Source organism: Rhopalosiphum maidis, chromosome 4 (assembly GCF_003676215.2).
Source record: "Rhopalosiphum maidis isolate BTI-1 chromosome 4, ASM367621v3, whole genome shotgun sequence".
Classification (NCBI taxonomy): Eukaryota; Metazoa; Arthropoda; class Insecta; order Hemiptera; family Aphididae; genus Rhopalosiphum; species Rhopalosiphum maidis.
The window spans coordinates 50,842,618-50,868,201 of record NC_040880.1 but is presented as its reverse complement, the minus strand read 5'-3'; the positions used below and the strand labels follow the sequence as shown (position 1 = coordinate 50,868,201).

Below are 25,584 nucleotides of genomic sequence, written 5' to 3'. Positions count from 1 at the left end.
ATAAACTATATTTTACTATATAATTGTTTAATTTTAAAAGGTTCTGTCACCTTTTATTCCTGTCTGTAAGTCTGTTAGGCTTAAACTTACTTACAAACCTAACCACAATAGAAAAAAATTGTTATTGAGACTGAACGACATTATGTTGTTATGCTGTTATGTTGACAACAGGTACTTGGAAAAATGTCTTTTTACCTCAACATCATTAAATTTTAAGTTACCATTTTCCAAGAAAGGTTTTTTTTGCTTTAACCGTTAAAGTTTAACGTATTGACGTAGGTACATTGTGTAAATAGTAAATTATACTACGTATTGGGACTTTGAATGGCCTTATACTTATGAATTATGATTATAGATTAATCCACCTGGCATCAGGCTTATATAATTTTTAATTTGATGAAATATAATAATTGGATTAGATTAGATCTACCACGCCCAATTATTTATCTATTTTGTAAAATCATATAACAAGACAGAAAGCACATGTCTTAAAACATAGTCACTGTAAATATTTAGTTTAAAACATATTTAACTAAATTTTAACTTTTAAAAACTGCTTTGTATTTAAAATACACAAGTGCTTACATTTCAAATATTCAGTTGTTTTCTGATTGTTGGCGTATGCAATCCTATCACAATGACACTATTTCGTGAAATCGAATATTAATATGTAGTTTTATTTTTTAATTTAGAGTAGGTTATATCCGTTATGGGTACTGAAATATAACCACCATTGTCCTGTTCGTTTTTCAGAAACCTTGTTGCAAATGGACAGGCAACAATTGCAGAAGTTCGTGCAGTACCTGATATCCGAACACCACACGGAGGTGTTGCCCACGGCTCAGAAACTGGCTGACGAGATCCTACAGCAGCGCTCCGAGATCAATCAAATTGCCGGTGAGTCGTCGTTCTTATTATGTATACGATAATAATAATATTATGTTATACTCATTTACATCATTTATTTATTTTTTCAATAACACCATAATATGATGTTATGTACTGTGCTCGATCGGCGAACGCGCACACATTTGTACCGTCCGGCGTAGACTGTATAGTCCTCTCCGCCGCCCGTATTATACGTACATTATTATATTCTGTACACATTTATAACTGTTGAGGGAGTGTACACACCACACAGAATATTATTTGTACCTATGTTCGTATAACACGAGTGTGTGTGTGTCTATGTTAAAATGTATAATAGAATAATATACGACCGAAGTGTGTGTGTGTGCGCGCGCTGTATAGTTGAAAAAAGAACTTTAATGGCCTGCGCCCGAGAGTTGTACCCGACGACTGCAGCGCGCATAAAAGGGGAGTTCCATTTAGTTTGACACCACCTGTCAGCCGTGAATAATGTATTTAAACAAACAAAAAAAAAAAAACAGTAACAATGGTCCTCTTTTTTCGAATATTATTATTGTTCTGCGGTACGATCATCGTCGGGATCTATCTATCTATCTGTGGACCGCCGGTGCACACTATCATATTATTATTTTCATGTCCTTCGCATACGGACGATTTTTTATTCCACGCACGTCGTTGTTGTTTGTGTGTTTGTTGTTGTTGAAGTCGTTGCCTCTGAAATATACGCAGGAGGGACATTGACGTTTTTTTTCATCTTCTTTCTTTTTGGTTAACAAATTAAAAGATTTATATATATATATAAATGTTATATAATAACGGTTTTTGACGTTGTAAAAAAATATATATGATACACACACGGCGCAGTCGTCGTTATCATTCCATCATTCCCTACTCTCCCGGCACCGGTTTATTATGTATCCGACGATATCATATTTTACTTACTGTGTGTACCTTAGTACCAAATAGTTGGATTGTTTTTTTTTACGAGCAAAGTGCCATAAATGCTGAGATTCCTAATTAAGACCAATGCGACAGTTCTGGAATGTGATAATACCTATAACAGACTAATATATACCTGATTTAATAGCCCGAGAATGTAGATTTTTAATACAATCGTTTATATATTTATATATTTTATAGTCAACATATTTAGTCATATAATCTGCATACGGGTTTAATGAATACTTAACAAATTATGTTTTCGCTGATGCAAGTCTAAAAAATCGATTAATTTCTTATATTCAATAATGAAGAAGCGTGCAAAAATATTATATTCTATATAACAATGTACCTGTACGACATAGGCGGCGCCATCGTGTGTTCTGATTTTTCTGCAGCAATGCCTCACAAGAAAATGCCTTAAATTTTGGCTTTATTTTTTTTAATTTGACTATTTAAGTTATCATTTTACGAACTGATAACCAAATGCTTATATAATATTTTAAAAGTTAACTCTCACAATTTTATTTTAATTACGAACTGAACAAATGATTAAAGTAGTATTATATATTTACATGTCTTCCGTATTATTCTACTTCCACCCAGGTTAAATATACAACATGTGTGAACATCGGTTCAACTAGATAATAATATAAATACTTTTGGTGTACATATTGGTTTTTAATTGAACTGAGTTTTTAAAATAAAATGTTTTTTAAACGTAAAAATCTAACTAGAAACGTGAATAAACATCATAGTATTATACTTAGGTACATAGCGGCATCTTATTGATCAACGACCATATATTATTGTATTCGTGTGTATAAATTTATGAGATCTATCTACAATAAATTATACATCAATTTATTATTACTTTCAGTGGCAAGCGCAATTCATTTATTTATTTATTTTTTATTCTCGAAACATTAATTTTAAACTTCCGGCCAATTTAATTATTAAAATCGGCGGTTTCTCTAATTTACTCGTGCAAGTACGATTATTTTTAGTACTCAAACCATTGCAGTGTTTGGAATTGTCTATATAATAATAATAATAAGGTTTTGTTCTGGGCTGACTAGTCAATAAAGCAACTATAGTGTTAACGGTTACTATGTTCAGTACCAACCAAGCATTTGTCGTTTTCAACCACTTGGATATTATTAAGTATTATAAAGAAACCATAAACCATAAATTGACATTTTTCAGTACCTATTTTCACCGCAACATGTAATACATTTTCATGTCGTTCAAATGTATAAAGTATTTGTATAGAAATTGCACGTTTGAAGATTATTTTTTGTATTATCAAACAACCTTCACACCACAAGGGGTAAATCTATAGAATCTTGATGTTCCTACGGTATGTACAAATGGACATATATTTTTGACTATATTACAAATTGGACTTCTTATACCACCCGCAGTGCGTGTCTTAAACATGGTGCAGGGCAAATGAAAAGAAAAATGATTTTTGGTTGTGTATTGAGTAGACATTGTATGAGTGGTTTAAAATTTGATAAATGAACACAATTCCGAAAAACGGCCCATTATTGCTGCTACAGTGCACGCGTTGTCTCTCGGCTCCGCTTCGATCCAGATGTCTTAAACGAAAACCATATATTATTATTTATTATTTCTTTTATCTACCAGATGCACGCTACAATGTAATAATCTAATACATAATGTTAATTTAATTATGGTTTTTATTATATTTTTTTTCACTCAAGACTGTAAGACCCAAGATTATAATGTTGATTTTTTACTTGGTAATTAACAGTATAATGTAGGTACCGTATAAGTATTATATTTATAGAAATGAAAATATGCCATTAAATTGAGTAATGTTGGCATCCGCTGTTTTATCTCAATATATGGTACTTTAACATATAATGATATAACCTGCATAAATTATTTTTATTATCTCGGATAATACTTAATATTACGTTATGTACACATTCTTATACAATATAATATTATAATATATTGTATAAATAATAAACATTTTTAATATCTGTTATTAATTAATTTTGAATTGTTTCCATATAAGTATCGGGTTATCGAGCCTACAGAGTCGGTGTCAAATAAACAGTACCTAGTTGTAGTATTATAGGTATACTATATTATAGCTATTGATTATGTTTGAATCATTTTTTTTTATTTAATATAGACCGAATATGATCCATCTCCGTGTTTAACCTACTTCATAAAATAAACCACCGTACGCACACTGTACATTATAATATTCACCTATAACGTATAACTATATCGTGTTAAAATATAGTCCTGACCTCCAATGTACAATATATAATATAATGTAATATTGCACGAATAATAAAATTGCTCACAGGATAGTATAATCATGTATAATGTATTACTATGTTATATTGTATATACGCTATTAATGGCATAATATTACTATAATAGGTTCGTCAGTAGAAATGATGTCGTGTTGGAGGACAAACAATTTATTTATTATTATTTTTCAAATGGATTAATAACGTACGTATTTCGAAATCGAAATGTCAAAACATGAACTCCCAAATATGCCGCAGAGCTAAAAGAAAATGTAAAAAATGCTGTGGTTCGCAATACTACATACAATGTAAATATTTAAATATTTTATTTTGTTTGTATATAAAAGATACGTGCGATATTTATTAAAAATAACGAAAAATATTAATAAATCCGAACTGAACAAATAAAAAATATTATAAATATTTGGTACAGTATTATCACGATTACTATGTATGAGTATTGAGTATACATAAACAGGGTGATAACAGAAATGTTTTATAAAAATATCTTTCCTGTGTTACATACAGATGACTTGATTTTCGAGGGGGTGTAGTACATTTTCAAATACATCTTTCATCATAAACACACATACAAGACCATATCTCAAAACAAATTTTTATTGAAAGAAGTTTCTAAGTTTACCTAATCCGTAAAAAACTTAAACTTCCTCCCTTCAGATATACTATCTACCTGTTATTACCGTACGTGTATGACATTTTTTTTGTTTATTTTTTTGAAATAATAATGCTTCTATTTTTACTGTTGCTTCAGCGCATTTTCAACAAATCCTCGTGACTATAATAAATTTATTTATTCGTATTGACCATTCCTGCGATCACCATTTCTACTATTAAATCAATTTGGTTAGGATTCAAGTTCTTTTAAAAGCACCCATTATTTGTCCAAATAATATTTGTCCACCTTAATTATAGGTATAGGTTTGTCTTGTACGAGGTAAAAGTAACTTATATATTTTTGGGAACGACAGGGTTTTATTTTTTTTATTTGGAATTTCTGTTTTATAATATTTAGCTAGTATAGTTTTTTTTTAGAATTATTATCAACAGTGAACACATTTTATCGTTATTGATTCTGATAGCTGTTGCCTGTTGCAATTAAATATTCATAAATATTTTGTGAACTATTAAATAATTTTTTTATTTAATTTTAATATTTTTGATATTTGTACAGGTAAATTTAATTATTATATTAGTAATTATATACTTTCTGAACGCACCTTATGTATCAATAAATATTATGAGTATAATTAATGTGCCACAAGAAAAATGGCAGCACATTCATATATATAATGTGTGGACTTGGCTAAAAATGAATACAGCTCAATTTAAAAGTAGATCTGGCATGATAAAACTTGTAGCTGATCAGTTTTTAATTAGAATTCAATTTTGTAATACGTTTGATATGAAAAAAAAGTTTCGCAATTTAAAATATTTATATAACTTTTTTTAATTATATGTTTTACTTTAATTAATACAAACAATTCTCTTTTCGAATATCCGTCTAATAAAAAAATATAGGTAGGTACCTACATATTTTATTACACTGTTTAAATATTTAATTAAAATACTATGAAAATTTATTTAGATGAAAAATAAGATTTAAGATTCGACTAAATTTAATTGTAAGTTGTATGGAAATTAAATGAAGAGTTGTGTTTTTATTTTTTATGTAAATTACACGCCGTGTAGACTAATAAGATTTTAAAACGTACAAATTAAGTAAGCTTAGAACAGTAATCCAATTATATTTAGCCTTTGAAATATTTTCAAACAGTTTATAAGTTCTATGTACTTTTTATGATAAATTTCTAGATATTTATTATGAACAATTATTATAATTATTGAATAATTTGTGAAAAAAAGTACTTCGTCGTATTAATAAAACAATTATTATATAATAACGCATACATTTCAACGACTATAGCTATTGTTCAATAATTCGATTTATAAATATTAAATATAAACCTAAATATACAAGGAATTCGTCAACCAATAGCGTTCTTTGCCACTGACCTTTTTTTTATTTATTTCAAATATCGAAAAAAAAACACGAACTATGTGTGTTAGTGGCATTGATTATTAAGTATACTTATTACTTAATTAATGTTTGTATGTAGGTATATAATGTTATTATAGTCGATGGCCGAGCTTTTTTTTTTAAAAAAAACAGACATTTATCGGAATTTCAATGTATACCTCACGGAAAACCTTATTTATTAATTTTCAGTTTTCACATATATATATAATATTATATTTTGATCACGTCGTCTAACAACTGCTGCACTACATAAAAATAAATAAATAAACGGTATTATATATTATATTTCGTATATCACTGGTTATATACGTGTGTAAAGTATCTGTAGTAATGTACTGCTATACACAGACCGAACTGTATGTACCTAACAACAGAACTGTGGTAATATAATATTACAGTAGTATTATATACACGTACATAAGTGGAATCCATGTTTTTCGTGTAACAATAAAAACGAACGAAAAAAGTAAATTTTTCTTCGCCACCTTCGCCGCCAGTCGATCGGTCGGTTTTAGTATATATAATAGTGTTAGTGTGTATATCGTATATATTATATAGGTACGCATAATTTGTTACACTTTCTAGTTGATTAGTGCATAAGTATCCGGACCAATGACGGGCGGTGGTGGGAGTAGCCCGGAAGGGGTCGCCGGGTGGAGAGGAAACCGTCGGAGAGGAAAAAAGTTATTCGTGTTTTTTTTCTATCATTATTTCGTCGACGCCATTTCCTCCGTCGCGCGTTCCAGGCCAACAGCTGCCGCTGCCACTACCACCTCACGGACAGTGGTGACCGGTGTAATATTGATAATAATAACACAACGCCGCCGTGCGCGTGTATATTATATAAATCGAACGGCGGCGTTTAGTGTACGTATATATTATATTATATATTATTATAAAATGTCTCGCTGAGAGCTGCTGCTGCAGCGAACGAGGGCTAGGCCGGACCCACGTAATGCACGCGCTATACAAGCAATTGCACTAACTGTAATATCCGGTGTTGTTTCTATTGTTTTCCACGTATATTAATCTTGGCATGGTCGGGCCGGCACCGAATAATATATTTATATATTTAATATCGTCGTTCCCTCAGTTAACTCAACTCACATTATTATACTGTATTGGCCAACCCGTTTATAATAATACCCAATTTTATCGTCGTCGTCGAACGATTATCGAATATTTTATACTGCGTCTTCGTCGTCATATTTCCGCCGCTGAAATAAAGATAATTTTTTTTGTGTCTGTTTTCTGTAGCGGCCGTATGCAATAATTATATTATTATAAATAATAACTATGTTATGTATAATTCAGAGTTCGTACCGTATTTGGATTTCTGGTCTCGCCGCGACGCGTACAAACTCATTATAATGCCGGGCAAACGAGTTATTTGTTTAGAGAGAATCAAATATATTTTATCGTGAAAAAAAGACCTTACAAAAATCTACTTTCACGTTCAGCTTTGCAATAATACTGCTCATGTGTTACTTTATTCGCACATACTACGGAGACGCAGCTTATCTGTGCTGCGCGGTCTCTATGCGTTCATTTTTTCACTCGCGTGAGTAATGGAACCTTGTCGATAATATTTGTGGGTCCTGCGGATGCGGCGGCGGTGGTTATGGGCCTTTACATTTTTTCGACAAGAATAAATAATAATAACAATAATTCGGGTTTTCGATTAGCTTAATAATTTATTATGTATTTTAAGAGGGTAGGTTTTCATGGACGTTTATATTATTATTATTTTTATTTTAATCGACGGCAACCGGTTTTGTCCGGTTTATTTGGACACACACACGAACTATTATAATATAGGTATGCTTATGGGTCTTCCGTTTCTGGCGTTATGTATTGTATACAGTGCGAGTATAGTAACGTTATTACGATACATAATAATAATATAGGAAATATCGGATTTATGCGTCTACCCGCAAAGTCGTGGTCGTCGTTTTCATCGTATGGTTTGTCGGGGCGGCGAGAATAAGGGGGATGGATAGCGGGGTCGCGGAGAGGAAAGATAAAAAAATCTGAAAACCGGTTGTCGTCCCGTTGAGTGTCAGTGTTTTACCAATTAATATAATATAATATATATTTTTTTACGTCTTGCGTACAATGACGCCACCGCCGCCACTCGCGTATAGGCAACCAAACGGACACTTTGTCTTTGTCTGAACGTACGTGGGGTGTGTATGTGTGTGTGCGGGCTCACGTACCGTGGGATCGTTTCACTTGAAATCGATTACAGACCGCCGCCGTCTGTAAATCATTACGAAAAGAGGGTTGTGCCTAATTTTCGGTAAATTTGATTTATCGCCGCTCTGATGTGCGTGCGTACACTGCGTACGAGCTAGCGAGAAAACGTGTTCACTAAACTAACGACGGGACCTAGAAAACGTTTCACGAACGATTCATTAACGGCGAGTCGCGCGTATGTGTAGTGTTTTCGCATCGACTCGCCGGCGTATGTCTTTCTGAATAGTTTTCACATATAACCTATGCATTTATTTCGGTAAAACGTTAACCACAGACACAACCTGCAGGACGATGTTGTTTCGTTACTGTCGGTCCCTTAAATAATCGATTGGAAGCAATGAGTATACGAATCGAAAACCCGGTAACCGCACGTCCTTTCGATACTATCCCAAACCCCACTCAAATGTCTGCCTCGCGGAAACGATGAAACATTTTTTTAAATATTGTTTTTCTGTAGGTCACAAGTTTTTAGGTGTATTGGCGTCTCTTCAACGGGTTCAACGACGAACTCGTCCGCGGAAAACGATAGAATAGAAGGAAAGTGAGGTTGTTATATCGTCGTTGCGGAGGACCTGCAGTTGTTTATTATATTATCAAACTATTACTGTTGATGTTGTTACTGATCTTAGGTAGGATGTCGTAGTGCAACGAATTTATGTTTTCTCCTACTCGGAAATCGACAAACGCGATTATTATATTGACTATTGTCTGTCTAAAATCTCATTGTGGCTGCAGTGTTGAGCTGTGAACGATAGTTGACGAAATTCGTGTGACGAGACGGCCACAACGACGATGATGATATTATCGTCGGTTAGGCGCGATATAGTATTTTATCGTATACCAAGCTCAAGTTTGGGCGGTATTATAAATATAATTTAAAATATAGCGACCGTGATAAAGTATAAACCATTTTGTGAATAATATTTATGCTGCTCTCGTCACATAAAATTATTATTGATATTTGGTACATAATAATATAACACTGCTAGCTCTCTAAATATACATTTTAAAATGATGTGTTTTTTTACGTTTAATATAGAAGCCAAACTTGTTCTACTCCTACATTTTTTTTTATATAGATTTAATTATGTGTAAAGGGCTCGGGGGCTATTATATCAATTCGGGAAGCCCACAAAACGACCGCTATACTTCTCTGGCTACAACAAACGAGTAATTGGGGTAGAATTTTCCGATGTTATCCCTCTTTATACATATATTTTTAGTATTTATTGACGATATGTAGGTTTTTTTTATCATTCTCTCGCCGTTGCAGCCAACGTTGCTTTTTCTGATTACTTTTCCTTCATCGACTCGATTTATTTCTATTATTATACCCATTATTTATTATCAAACTGTATTTTCAGTCTGAGCCCTTCATTATGTTTCTGAATTTCTTTCATTATCGTATACTGATATTGACTATACACGCACGTGTATTGGATACATCTATACATTATGTATGTAATACGTATGGTATTGAAACGCGTTCCCTTCACTGTTAACAATAATATACGCATTATATGATCTCAATAAAAAAACGTTTCCTTGGCTTTTATGTTTTCGACGAATCTGCGAAGACTTGTAGTACGGTTTTTTTCCTTCCATTACCTATACGCATAACATTTTTTCATTCTTAGTGAAAACGATCAAAATATTAGTACAATAAACGAGTTTCTATTTCTTTATTTTTTTTTTTTTTGAACATTCTATTTTGTTATATTTATCACATATATGATATTAAATATTATTGTATTAGTTACCTATGTACGGCATGTATATGTATCAAACGAGTAATCGTCATATCGTTCGGATAAGTACTTCATAGATTGTGTAAATTAACTTTCGAGCGGCTATCGACCGCGCACGACACTGCGTGGTATAGAACTGTTAATTTCAGGTGATATACTCGAATACGCGCGTGCCGGCATACTGAAGTCGTCGTGAATAATAATATATAACACGTAGCTAGCTCGTCGTGGTGTTCGGTGGGAGGTCATAATATTATTATTACATACATTTAGTTAATAACGTGTGATGGTGATAGCTAGCGATTGTTGCACCGGGTAATCGGAAATAGCATATAACAACAGCGATGATAATAATAATAACACGATGCCGATGTACGATGATAATGGAAATATTAATAAAAATCGCGTGCTGCGAATATATTTTTTCGACGAGCTGACGGTGCGCGCTCGCCTATAGCGTACCCGCTGCAGTCGTCCGGCGATGCTGATGAAATACATATTATTTTATACTGTTATGGTTATGAATGAATCGTGATTCACGATTGTTTGATATTATTAATTGTCGATTTGTTATTGTCCACGAGCGTCGTGATGTGAATGTATTTTAACCGTTCGATGTTTTCTGCAGGAGCGCCCGACCCGACAGCAGGTCCGAGCGCAGACGACGAACACACATGGCACTTGGACGAGGAACAGGTGTGCGAACAGGTCCGGTCGTACTTGACGCATGGCAGCTATTACAACGCCAACAAACAGCTCAACTCGCTGTTCGCCAAGGTGCGCGAGATGCTCCGGGCCCAGGACTCAAACGGCGCCCGGATGTTGACGCTCATCACCGAACAGTTCTTGTGCGACCCACGGCTGGCCCTGTGGAAATCCCAGGGCACGCCGATCACGGACAAGTGCCGGCAACTGTGGGACCAGCTGGGCGCGCTCTGGGTGTGCATCGTGCTAAACCCACATTGCACGGCCATCGACAAAGGCCAATGGAAGACGCTGCTGGACAAGTGGACGCATGTCGACATATGCCCACCTGAGGACCCCGACATGCTGGCTCTGCCGCCCGCTTTTAACGATGTAAGTATAGTATGGTACTAGTATTACAATGATCACCCTTGGATATCTCCTCCCACACCTTTAGTTATAAAATTAATAAATACAACTCTCGCAAAATAAAACCGTTAATAAATCAAAAAGTCGATAGTAATTATATTAAAGAACAAAATATTTTTATAATAATTGTTACGGTCACATATACGAGTACTGCAACAACGATACGGGTGTTTAAACATTTTAAACATAAATTTTAATAAATTATTGTTTTTGTGTGGCCTTTCGTTAAGTTAAATATGGAAAAACATGAAATGATAAACGATAATTGTTATATTATTCTATTTGAAGGTAACTACTAACTAGACTGCGTGCGCCGAAAATTAGAATAACCACGCACGTGAAATATTGTACAATTTATATTTTAATGTGCATATTAAACCTTCCAATAAGTACTTAAAGTAAATATTTTATATTAAACAGAAATATAGGTATGACTATTAAATACATCACAATTCATTGAATTTTGCTTAACCATAGAAGTCATGTAAAAACAGGAATTTTGTTTCTATTCCTGGAATAAATAAAAAAAAAATTTATTGTTGCTCAGGATCAGTAGATTTAAAAAATTTAAATAGGCATGCAAATAGAAATTGTAATAAACATTCAATTATTGATTTTTGTTATAATTATGAAAATTTGAAGCCTTTTATATAAAAATAGCTATTAAAGTAATCAATGTGATTTTATTAACAGTAATTTATAGTCATTGATTAAGCATTCCTCTTAGTTACGATAAAACAAGGTTACGAGTAACGACGAAGTATCCATTTTTTCACATGATATCGACGTTGACCGCTTATCGATTGTTTTATAATTTCAGAGAAATCACCATCAACCGCCCGAGAATGGTTCGGACGACGACGTAGACAATGTCAATTACAGACCCTCATCCCGGTCTAGCAGATCCAGTCCGAGGTACAGGAGTAGTTATCCGAGCACGAGCCAACGAATCAACCGGACGATATTTCACAGGTATAACTGCGGTCACACACTATTTTAATGTCATATAATATATTTGAATATATAATGTTTGTACTTTTTTCGAAATTCTAACTATTATAATAATATGTACTATAATTTCTAGGAAAGAACATATTATTAGTTACTAACATATAATTTATTAGTTACCTATGTTGTTGATTTATAATTTTTCTTATAAAAAAATTATATTATTTAGTACTTGCTCAGACGTAGCTAATATATAATCTACAGTCTATTACGACCGTGATCTAACTTGACGGGTTTTGTTTTTATATCACAGAGCTTTGGACGCGGTAAGCATGTCCTGGGACAACATCCATTTGAAAAACGTGCTGTCCAGCGACACGTACAGCAGTCACATACCGGACAGCACGCAATCGGGCAGCTTCAACTCGCTGGGACAGCCGCTGTGGCACGAGGCGCTGGCCACTTGCGCGTCTCGCGTGGACGCGCTCCGGTCACACGGACACCACGCGGCCGCGCTCAGGTTGGCCGTGTGCGTGGTGCGCACGATGAAACAACAGCAACTGGACGCTCAGCGGCGATGGCAGGAGAGCCAAAAACCGCCGCCGCCACGGTGCCCATCTCGACACTCGAACCCGCCGACCCGCTGCTACGAGCTCCGTCCCGCGCAATCGTGCTCATACGACACTTATTCGCAGACGCGCCCGTGCTCGTCCCGTTGCGTGTCGTGTCCGATGGTCGGCGGCGGCGGCGGTTACGACCGCCTGTCCGCTTCGTCGTCCGGTGGCGGTCCGTCGTCGTCTTCGTCGTCGGCCGCCGCCGCTGCGTCGTCATCATCGTCGTCCGCTTGCAGCCTGTCCCGGTGCGGTTACAACGACTCGCGATCCGGTTACCCCGGTGGTGGCAGCGCTGGTTGTTCCAGTTACCGGTGCACGGCGTTCACGGACGCTCCCCGCCCCAACCTGTGCACCGCGCCCAGATGCAACAGTTATTGCACCTATTACGACAATCATCCGCCACCGCGCACTCCTGGCGGCCCGATGTCCGGTGGAGGCGGCGGCATGGGCGGTGGAAACATGGGCGGCGGAGGCGGCTCTTCCGGGTACCGGTACCCGGAACGCACGAACAGCCGGAACGGCGGAAGCAGTTCCCGGGGCAGCGTGGGCGGTGGTTCCAACCAACAGACCGCCGTGCTGCACAACAGCTGGACCGAAGGATGGGTCGGCCATCCGATGGACCCGATCGGCTGCCTGTTCGACACACTGACTGATGCATCTATAGTTCCTGATCCAAATGTGCCTCACTCGCCGTCGTCGTTTTTCGGTACGTCTAATATACATATAGATAAGGGTATCGCGCGACCATATTTATTTTTATTTTTCATTCACTGGTTTTACAGTACACTTATGAGTTTTTGAGCTTTTTTAACGATGGGGGTGTTTTTACAATGTATGCCAATGGGGATTATCACGTGAATTATAACAAACTAATGTACATCTAGTGATCTAACTAATGGTTTAATTTTTATTCGTACAGACGCCAACGCATCCGAAGAGGGCATCCTGCGACCCACTCCCCGCCTTACCCACATACCCGTCGTCGGTTCGCAGGACCGCTCCGAAACGTACCTGTCGCTCGCGGTCGAAGTCGCCCTCATCGGCCTCGGTCAACAGCGCAACATGCCTCCCGGACTTTACGCACAGGTAAGTTTTGAAGTTTTTCGTACAATACGTATAGTGCAGCAAGTACTGCCGTTGGTCGTAAGTGGCCGGTTTTTATCTTTCGAATTCGTTCGAGTCGATCGTGCGATTATGTACATTATTATAAACCATCGTCAGAAATAAAATATAAAAATATTCTTGGCTCGTTCTCCTTGTTAATTTATTGTGTTTAATGCATTGCCACGCGTGGTATGTATATACATATTATAATAAGTAATAACTAATGCAGACTATTTATTAAAATTGATTGCGCAATAAAAATTGTAGACTTAACGGCTGTTCACAAAGTACAATTTTTTTATGACTGAATGTGACATTTATCACACAATGTCTGCTCCAAGCGAATTCTGATTTCTGGCAACCGATGTACGCACGCCAACCCCGTTATTACCACTGCTCATATCATGATTATTCTAAGCGTTTGTACGGTATTAGTCGTGTAAGCATTCCCCCTCTCCCCCATGATGTTAAAAATAACTCAATTTTTTTTTAACCTAGTTTTTTTTTATATCAGACCGGAATTTAGGTGATGAAAAAGTTACCGTCACCGTCATATGTATCGGACACATATATTATGTGTATAAACCACGCGTACATGTACACTGTTATGTGTTAGAATCGCACGCGTAATAGCAAATATTATTTGTTGACATAAAATATTTAATTGCCTACTATGTATATTGTATATACCTGAAAGCAAACATAAAAATTTAAATATATTTTAAACAGTTAATTACACGCTAAGCACACAATGTATATGTACTGTTTGCGTTTGTCCATTTTGCTCAACTTAATTATTTCCATCGCGTTTTTATTAGTATTTTTTAAACTGTACATATAGTTCACGTATATTGTGCTAAATTTTCGAATCAAAATTTGTATGTGTGTAATTTGTATTATATATTATAAATGTGTGTGTGTGTGTATTGTAGTTTACATGAATTATTGATATTGGTTTAAATTTATCGAAGGGGTACGTGTGCGCTAGAATATCGTATTTTATATTATGTGTATATAGTATTTTACGTGTATATTCGTAGGTAGGTCTGCGTATTTATTTTCCTCTTCTCTGTAACTTCTGCTATTGAACTCGAAACGGAATAAAATATTACATATCCAACCACGTAGAAAATATGTCAAGACTCGAACGCACATATTATTATATGTACTATAATACACATAATATGTGTATGTGTAAAAAGGCTAGAGCCAACACAACCATCCTGCACGCATAATACGCGATTATGTGCGTTGTTCGATTTCTTTTCATCGTTTTTCATATCCCATTTAGTACACTATTATTATTATTCATTTTCACAGCATGGGGGGATTCACGGTCGCATATACGGATTTTTGCCAGTTCCTTATAAAACTCGTACCAGTGCAGCCGCAGCTCTACACTCCGAACAATATATTATATATGAAATGCGTATACGCCGGCGCGCGCGTCTATAACACTGTATACACATATTATATTATTGTCATTATTATCGTATTGTGAACGGTATATAAAGGTTTAGAGGCACCATACACTCTCGGGGGGGGGGGGGCTTTTACATTATACACGATGTCGCACGCGGCAGTAATGGACGAATGTCTCGTATATTTTTCGTCAGATTTCTTATATAGATTATCGAAGCACAATCGCGTATCGGCGGCGACGTATTTTTGCTGCAAAAACCGACTGAAACTCGGACAATAAATATAATGAATATTATGGGTAGGGCGTGCACACGAACAGCCCTTGTGCTCGCACGTCGGCCCGCCCGCTGTCTCAGATATCGTATATAATAAAATATATAATGTGCATTCCTTTAAGAGCCTCCCGCAGTCCTGCTGCCCAAAAACGTTTTAAGATACGGGATAGCTCTATTTCATTGTCTACGGCATGTTTGACGGGCATTTTGTTTTTCATATTTTCAAGTTTAGGTAGGTAGGTGCTATATAAAGACCGTGCGGTTGGTCTTTACCGTGTAGATATAACGACGATTATTCAAAACCCTTTTACAACAAAAAGAAAAAAATAATAATAATAATAATAAATCGCAAGAGATAATATTGTAGATTGGGACAAATGCCGTGTGGCGATACGCAGACTATTATACTCGTCTGTTATATCATAAATATTTTTGTGCGTGCGCGTTTATGTCTTTTTTCTTTGCATATTACACTCGAAACCGGCCGATCGGGTAGCTTGGCGACGTACACGATTTCGGATACGTATAGTATATGCTAATACAGTACACGGCTTATCTGCGGGTGAGAGAGAAGTTCACTGTGTCGAAACGGCGGTCAGCAGCAGCGTGCGCGCGCCCATGAACAGGTTTCAAAGTTCACGGCTCTAGGCCGGTTTTACTGGTGATATATAATATTATGGTTTCGTTATGAGGTCAACAAAATAAATTCGCTTGGACTGTATGTACGATTATTGCTTGATTAATATCGTACGCACGTATAAATTCGTGCGTGTGTGTATATACGACGTTTGCTCGTGCGTATACATAAGTAGTTACGTAACAAACGTAACGCGTGTATAATAGTCGTTTAGAGACGCCGCACGAACGTTTAAGAGTTCTAGATATTATTGCTATAATTATTATTATTTTTTAAATCGGCGAAAGTCCGCTGTATAATATGTTAAAGATGCCATATTATCATTCGGACAAGGGATGTATGGGGTTTTGGTCATTTACACGACTGTTTGATGTGCAAAACAACGCGCGTTCTGTTTCCTAATTCCTATTCGCATTCACGCTCACACTAGACGTAGTTAGACCAGCTACGTATAGTATATGTATTAATCGAGTATAAATGGAAGTCAACCCGTTATCACCGTTGCGTGTAGTTAACCTGTTTTTCCGCCACCGCTCACAACCTGTCAAACGCCTATAAAAATAATTCCCATTAATTCGCCGTAATAATATTTTCGTACCTGTAGGTTATACACTAAAATATTATATGGTACTTATACTCGCCAACGACCAGGACACCAACACCTGTCTCCATTCCTCATCGGTACTGTATACGTTGTATGTACGCATCTGACCCACCTAGAATGCACACACATAAAATTCAGCAAGAAATGTGTTTTTATGCGACGTATATTATACTGCTTTTGTGCGAGTATTGTTGTTGGAGTGTCGCCTGAAATCCGTTCCGAAAATATAAAAAATTATACGTAATAAAAACTTTCCGATCAATTCTCGTGCCCTCGCGATTGGGTTACTTCGAAGTCATCCTTTTCCAATAACGAAGCTTCATCATTTATTAATGACAATCGCCAAAAGGAAAAAAATACATTAATTTTAATATAATATATAAAAGGGTGAAGTTTTTAATAATACGGTTGATTCCGAAATTCATAATTAAATGTTTTACGTGTGCGCGCAGACAATAAATCCAGGTCACAGCAATCTTCATGCATAATTATGATTTATTTATTATTTTCTATTTAAAAGTTTGGCGCGTATGAAAATTAATTTTCAAACATTAACATTAATATTTATTATTATGAGATTGTACTTTTGTTTCTTGCAATGAAAAAGAAACACCATCGCGGTAAACGTAATTAAAAAAAATGGCTTCTCATAAAAACGACCTATATGCATATTTTAGGGGTGAGCGCTGTACGAATTGAAAAATAACGAGGTCGCTAGCTCATACAACAGTCGTATTGAAAAAACAATTTTGCTTGTGAAACTTAAAATTAGATATACAGCTAGGTAGGTATAATGTGTGTGTTCAATCTTGAGTATTATTTATTACCTACTTGTATATGAGTAGTTATTAAACTATTAGATGTAAAACGTACAATTATTTTGTTTCGAATATTGTAGTATACTACAAAGGTGGTTTTTTTTAATACTTTTTTTATCTTATAACTAGCTATCTCGTCCGCATATTTATTTGCTAACAATTAAATTCGTGTATTAAATGTACGAATAATATATACACTCTACAGCGCACATTAATTGGGCTAAATTATATACGCGGGTAAATACCACGAACTGTTTTACATAAATGTATACGTGTGTGTGCGAGTAAAAGACATTATTATAATATAATACTAACTGTATAACTTGTCTTTGCCCGGAAAAAAATTAACAAAATAAAATACAGCTATATTGCAGTATATCTCATCAGTACTAGTATAATATCACGTACAATTCGTCATTGATGTACCTCGCTTTGTCAACTATTTCGAGTGAGATGAAGAATCAGTTTGTGGTACATTTTCGAACGGTCCAATCTACTAAGTTTCAACTTTCCTGATATCTTTATAAGAACAATCTTCTAAACTTTCGTCATAATTGATCGAGTAGTTATTGAGTCTCGAAACTACAAACTTAACGACAATGCCTTTGTTGTACACATTTGAATAACAGGCAACAAACATAAAAACAAATCTCACAATCACAGAGGTTGGAGGGGTCGACTTATCTATCCATTTTTTATATTGTAAATTGTATTCCTGTAATCAATGACAACCCTGTATTATATATTATGTATAAAAAAAAATATTCGATTTTGTGAGCAAAAACCAAATTCATGAGTGAACCACCCTTTATAAACTTGAAGAAGTTGTAGAAAGAAGCTAAAAACACCATCCGAGTCAAAGAATTTATTGATATAACTTTTATTGAAATCTATCCAGTAGTTTCTATGATTAGTTATTATAGTAATAATAACTCATTTTCTTTTATCTAAATTTTAAAAAAAGTAACTTGAATTATGGATGATTACGCCTCTATATAAAGTGAAATAAGAATAACGACCTGTCTTCTTTTCCTTTTAAAAAATATCGGGTGTAGATATATTATGCCGATGTCAAAAAACCAGTGCAGATGTTGGGGGTGAGAAAAAAAAATCGTTGCAAAAGAAAAAAATGTCCTGGGATTGTAGAGGATTTGTCGCGTCTCCAGTGTGTATAGTGGCGACACAGTAGTAACGTTTTTCGGTTTACAAAAACTGTAGACACACCTCATACCATTTGAAAACCGAATAAAATATCAATTCCTTACCGGATGCTCTTTGTCGTTAAATAAAAACATTTATTATTCGTATTCAACGTCGTATGATATGCGTACAACGTGTTTGGTTCATATTGTTGTATACTATGTTTGAATCAATCATTTCTTTGTATATGTATTATTATGTATTTTTAAATTTTTCCTTGCCGGTTTGAAGTATTGTGTTAGACGTCATCTGGTGGCCAGCGTAGTTTAAACGGTGTCTTTTGTATACACGCATTAAAGTGCACAGAGTTGAGTTAGAAACCTGTGTGAAAAAATGCAAATAAAGATTATACTTATACATTTATAAATAATTATACTCGTCAACGACGTATAAACCAACAATTTACACACACACGCACACACGTTTATTATACTCGCGCGAATAATGGTATTTTCGTGTAGTCGGTGTGCGTTTTTAAAACGTAAATGAAAAAAAGTGACAAATAAAATAATCGGAATACCGGCGAAATCGACTACACATATTATGCAGCTGCTATAAAGTGTATACTCTTGTTTATAAAATATCTATTATAGTTGTATTACATCTTTGTTTCGTTTTGTTGATTCAATAGGAGAAGGCATGCAAACAAGAAGACAGACTGATTGCCAAACTACAAGAGTTGGACATGGACACGAATCTGGTGGGAGTTCTGCGCCGGCAAGCCATCGTCCTCCTAGACGGCGGACCGACCAGTGGCCTGGGCCTAGGTGTGCATAGAGACAGTATACCCATGCACACGTTTGCCCGTTTCTTGTTCGTCGCCCTTCTAGACTATTATCCGGATTTAGCGTACGAAGTCGGATTGCGGGCCATGAGGTGAGTGTTTATATTATATTATTTATGGTAATACTGAACAGTTTATTTATGGTTGGTATACCATTTGTCGTTATCGGTGTGCAAATTTCCCGACCACTCGTTTCGATAAAGTATAATTATATACGTACCTACATTGTACGGAGTCATAAAAATTTCGATTTAAAAAGAATGGCATACGAATTTTTAATATAATTGTTACCAATTTTGTTAAGTTTAATTTGGACGATATGTGCGTATGTATATACTTCTATACAGTCGAAAAATTTTGTCGGTTAAACATGAGGGATTGTCATGTAGAGGTCACATACATGCAATCAATATAGATTCCCTACGAAAACGTGTGATCGCGTCGACGTCATCGTCTTTAATATATATATATATATATATGCGTGTGTATATAATATTATTACTAACTTAACCACGTATAAAATGTGTTCGTATAGATTACCAATACTTGAAGACCACGAAGACTCTGATAACCCGAATGGTAACCCTTCGTCTGTCATGTTAAACCGCTATCCGCGTTGGTTCACATTAGGTCACATCGAAACGCAACAATGCACGTTGGCGTCTACCATGCTGAGCGCCGCCAAAGGTATGTTGACTTAAGTTTTCAATCATTATACTTATGAATTTTCCGTTAACTTTTCAAATAATAATAACTGTATTTCGTGTTTTCCCCTCCAGGTGAATTACTTCGACTGAGAACCGTATTAGAATCTGCACAACGACACATACACAGCTCGTCACATCTCTTCAAATTGGCTCAAGATGCGTTTCGTTTTGCGACGCCTGAGAACGGACCCAGACATCCTCCGCTGTTGACTGTCGCTTTCGAACTCGGATTACAAGTGTGTATAACCACTGGTCGAGTATATGTTTTAGAAAATAACTCTTGCACAATAAACACCTCGATTTCAGCGGGTTGTGTTTTCTGTTTCGTTTAACTAAGATTATACCTATTATCCGTATAGTACTATAATGCCACGGTATATGGTATATAAAAATATCTTTACAGTATATTATATACATTAATAATGTTGGTTTAAATTCGTTTACTTATAATGTGTGATTGTTTGTGATTTCCAAAGGTAATGCGCATCACGTTGGCTTCGTTGAACTGGCGAAGACGCGAAATGGTCCGATGGTTGGTGACGTGCGCCACAGAAGTCGGCATGGACGCTCTCACCTCCGTTATGCAAAATTGGTTTCAATTATTTACGCCCACCGAAGCCACAGGTACGTCATACTACAATAACATGACATATCAGTTTGAATGTCGTGCTATTGCAGCGCGCACATAATATACATAAAATATACTATAATCGTTTATTGTGTTTATGGATGCGCATATAACGTGTGATTCATTCGTTGTTACTGACCGTATATGTTTTTGTGTTTACAGGACCAGTCGCCACGACCATAATGTCTCATAGTACAATGCTTCGATTAAACCTGTCGTTTGAACATCAAGAAAAACTGTCGAGCTACGCTCGTACATTGGCACTTCAATGCGCGTCCAAAGTATGGATACTTACTGTACATTATATTATTTGTATTGAAACTTATAGGCTACCATATATAATCGTATATATATATATATATAATTGAACCAGAATATTGTCTATATATTGTGTGTTATAATATAATAATGTCTCTTTAAACAAAATTATACCTACTACTAAGGCTCAAAGTAAAAGCGGTTGAGCAGCTTCAAGAAATCAAGTTAATTTTAATTTTTCAAATCATCTTTAGTTATTACTTAACTTAATTTGATTTCATACACAGACTGTATAACACAGTTAATTAAATACATAACAATTTGATTTTGAATTCTCAGTCCAAATAATAAACTCAAAATAATCAAATTAATTTATTAAATTATTAAATTTGTATCATACTAATTTACATAGATAAAATTTTCGTCGCTGCATATATCATATACTATATAGAAGCAAAAAATTTATTGAATTTTCTCACAAAAAATCACCTTATATAAATATATTATTTACAATTTCATACATTATTACTGTCTACATATTATTATTATTATTTATTAATTATGATTATTACCATTATTACAGGATCCTCCAAATTGCGCTCTAAACGCTCTTACTTTGTGCGAGAACGACGCGACTGCGTTCGAAGCAGCTTACCAGATAGTATTGGATGCTGCGGCACATATCATGACATCATCACAACTGTTTACGATCGCCCGATACATGGAACACCGCGGATACCCGAACCGCGCGTACAAACTCGCTATGCTCGCAATGAAGAACGTACATTTGGCATACAACCAGGTAAGTTTTCACGAACAATTTAGATTTTAAGAATAATATAATCCTAACACCTCCCAGACGCAATGAAAACTCGATTTACTACAGAAATTCTAGTTTATAATAGTACCCACTTGTCGTGTTAATCGAAATCAACCCATTGATTCGGTCATAAGTGACCACATACGGTATCTATAAGCGCTTTAGTCTCATATAGCTCCTCAGAAATTAAGTTTTTATTTAACAATCAATTATGTAGGGCAAAACGTAAATCGTACTCTACCACAAGTTTTTGATTTCACGTTTTTACAGCAATTATATACACTTAATTATACCATATTGTGACGACCTATTATTTTTTCAGGACACTCATCCAGCCATTAACGACATACACTGGGCCTGCGCGCTCAGCCACTCTCTAGGCAAAAATGAATTGGCCACCATGATCCCGTTGTTGGTGAAGAACGTGCAGTGTGCCACCGTGCTATCCGACATATTGCGCAGGTGTTCAATGACGCCACCCGGAATGACTTGTGCCCACGCGTTACCTCCACCTGATACCAGTAAGCACTATGCGGGTTTTTTTTTTTATAATATCTATTTGACCTCTTTGTAAACTTTCCTCGGATGTGACGACAATCGGCCGCACACGAAAGAACCTTGTCGTCGCATAACATTATTATAATACTTGTACATGTTTATATGTATAATACCCTATACAATTTTCGCGCATCAAATCTTAAAGTTGGACCATTTTTAATCGATTTATACATTTGTGAAACAGAATTTATTGAATTTAAAATAATAAATTGCTTACAAATGACGTATTTTATCAAAACGTTTTTTCGGCCGGCTCTTATAGACGACAATTTAACAATTTAAATAACTCATTTAAAATACTAGGTACGTCGTATATTAAGTTTTAAATTAAATTTTTCAATAGGTACGTAAATTTGTTATGTGTTCTTATGCTTATATATTTATTCTAATTTTCTAAATGAATAATTCAGTTAAACTATCTTTAAAATAAATAATGAACACAATAACTATTTAACTAGAGGCCAGTTGTCAGCCATTTTTCTTCTTCAAACGAATCTGTTTATTGTGCTTGGATTTCAATTTAAATAGCCATTAAACATATATACATACACATTTATTTATTTTAAATAGAATTCGTAATACAATTTTTACTAAACTTAATTTAATTAAAAAACATGTTCGTTAGATCGCGGTATTATTATGAATACAAATAACTTATAATTTAAGTATGTCAGCCGTAACGTATCTATTATAAAAAATTTAAGTCAACTGGCTTAACAAATTAAATCGATCTTACTAATTGAAACAATATTTAGATGCCAAGTTTCTATTAAGCAGACACAAAACGAGTTTGGATAATTTTGGTTACAACTTTATTTTTACTTTCTGAAGTGTGGCCTTTTAAAATATCTTTTCTTGTTTAACCGTTCAATTTTGTTCTGTGTAAAAAAAATACCGAGTACACGTATATTCTAACAATTTAAATATAAAATCAATACGATGTTTATCTCTTGTACTGATTAATATTATTCCAATCGTGTAGTACAAAAAATAATAAATCAACCGAGTTAGGATTAATTGAAAACTATATATAACTACCTATATATAACTTGGCGCAGGAAAGCGGTTATGATTAACATTTGAATAAGCAATTATGAATTCAAAAAAAAATTCCGAACAGAGGTCGTTTAAAACAGCGTTTGCTCGTATACATTCTTTGTATTAAATGACCTTTCCAAAGTAGCCATCTATACTCGATTTCCGACCTTTAAAGGTGCAGATACACTTCATTTTTCGAGTGAAAATTTAGACGCATCCTGCAAAGGCGGAAACCCATTGGAATCTCACGCTAACATATAAATTTTATAACGAGGTTTTCGTACTACTCGAGCGGCACGCCGAGCGCTCCACCCACCTGACCATCCCTATCCGATAATTTTTTTAGTTTTTTCTCACTTCGTTTCAATGATATTGTAAAATCTAATTCGGAAAATCGCTCTCTGTCTACAGGCAAACACCATCACCATCACCACCATCACCACCATCACCACCATCACCGGAACAACGGCGGCGGAGGCGGTGGCGGGTCGTCCCGGTGCGGCATGATGAAGGGCCTGTCCTACGAACGGGCCCCGCTCCGCATCCTGCTGGAGGCGGCCGTCGCAGCGTACGTCAACACCACACACTCGCGGCTAACGCACATATCGCCGCGCCACTACGCGGACTTCATCGAGTTCCTGGGCAAGGCGCGCGACACGTTCATGTTGGCGCACGACGGGCACGCGCAGTTCGCTCAACTGCTCGACAACATGAAATTGGCGTACAAGGGCAAGAAGAAGCTCATGTTTCTCGTCAAAGAGCGGTTCGGGTGACTAGGGCACGGCGCGGTGACGACGCCTTTCCGCAGATGATGTGGTCGTCGCCGTGCTCGCGCGCGCGTCTCGTCTGTTCCACGGCGGCGGCGTAGTGTTAGCGGTCGGGCGCTTTACGGTGACCAGCGGGTACGTCGCGCTCGTTGCCGTTGTCGACGACGAAGTGGTGTTGTTGTTGCTGTTGTTGTTGTTGTTGTTTTTGTTGTTGTTGTTGTTGTTATTGTCGTATTCTCATGATATGACGTGTTATTTCTATTTCTCATATACTTCGCACGATTCGCGAGACTGCACGACCACGACGGCGACGGCGACGACGACGACGACCGCGACGACCCTTCCGGTTCGACATTATACTGCTATGTAATTGCACCTAACCGCTACCTCTGGCCCAAAACACTATAAAAAGCCGGACGAACCGCAAACGCCGCGTTCCAAACACAACGATTAGAGGAAGAAGTAAAAGTTATCATCGGTGAAGTTACCTATACTAAAAAAAAAAAAAAAAATTACAAAGCTACAATCACCAACACACTACACTACACCATCATCACTACCACCATAATTATTATTAATTATTAATATCTAATATCATTGTGAATTATTTTAAACAAACTGCGACCTCGAATGTTTACTTCTCATATTTATAACTATTAGTATTATTTCTTTATTTCATCGTTTATTTGTCGGCTAAACCGTTAACACACGTATAAAATATATGATAAATCGAGAAACACGAGCACTCACCCTCCCACCAACGTTCATTAATCCTCGTCTGACTTATTGCCGCATGTCGTACCGATCTGCGGATTTCACAATAACCGATATTTACTTCTAACCATAATATTATAGAATATATACACTGCAGTTAAATCATGATTACCGCGCAGTGACAAATCTCCATGACTATAATTTATTATTATGTATTTGTACTGAGGGGACAGTCGGTACGCTGTAGTTTATTATGACTCTAACACTGGACTGAAACAAAGTGAAGATCGCGAACTTTGTTTTGTTCTATACAATCCATTGATTTTTATGATATATAAAAATATAATTTTTTATCTATTTATTTCTATAACTGTTGACTGTGATTGGATCAAACGAACTCGAGCAATAT

General features: G+C 35.8%; 1 protein-coding gene across 1 annotated transcript in view; it reads left to right on the top strand.

Annotated features, from left to right (window-relative positions):
* Positions 1-24,980, top strand: part of LOC113556274 (zinc finger SWIM domain-containing protein 6-like) — a 53,751-nt gene extending 28,771 nt beyond the window's left edge. Inside the window, exons 4-16 of the mRNA XM_026961126.1 lie at positions 754-897; positions 10,795-11,243; positions 12,100-12,251; positions 12,541-13,547; positions 13,761-13,927; positions 19,533-19,777; positions 20,221-20,372; positions 20,465-20,628; positions 20,869-21,016; positions 21,183-21,301; positions 21,862-22,080; positions 22,421-22,619; positions 24,106-24,980. Of these exons, the coding sequence (XP_026816927.1) occupies positions 754-897; positions 10,795-11,243; positions 12,100-12,251; positions 12,541-13,547; positions 13,761-13,927; positions 19,533-19,777; positions 20,221-20,372; positions 20,465-20,628; positions 20,869-21,016; positions 21,183-21,301; positions 21,862-22,080; positions 22,421-22,619; positions 24,106-24,467 (3,527 nt within the window). The 3' untranslated portion in view covers positions 24,468-24,980. The remainder of the gene's footprint in view (positions 1-753; positions 898-10,794; positions 11,244-12,099; positions 12,252-12,540; positions 13,548-13,760; positions 13,928-19,532; positions 19,778-20,220; positions 20,373-20,464; positions 20,629-20,868; positions 21,017-21,182; positions 21,302-21,861; positions 22,081-22,420; positions 22,620-24,105) is intronic.
* Positions 24,981-25,584: the final 604 nt, after the last annotated feature.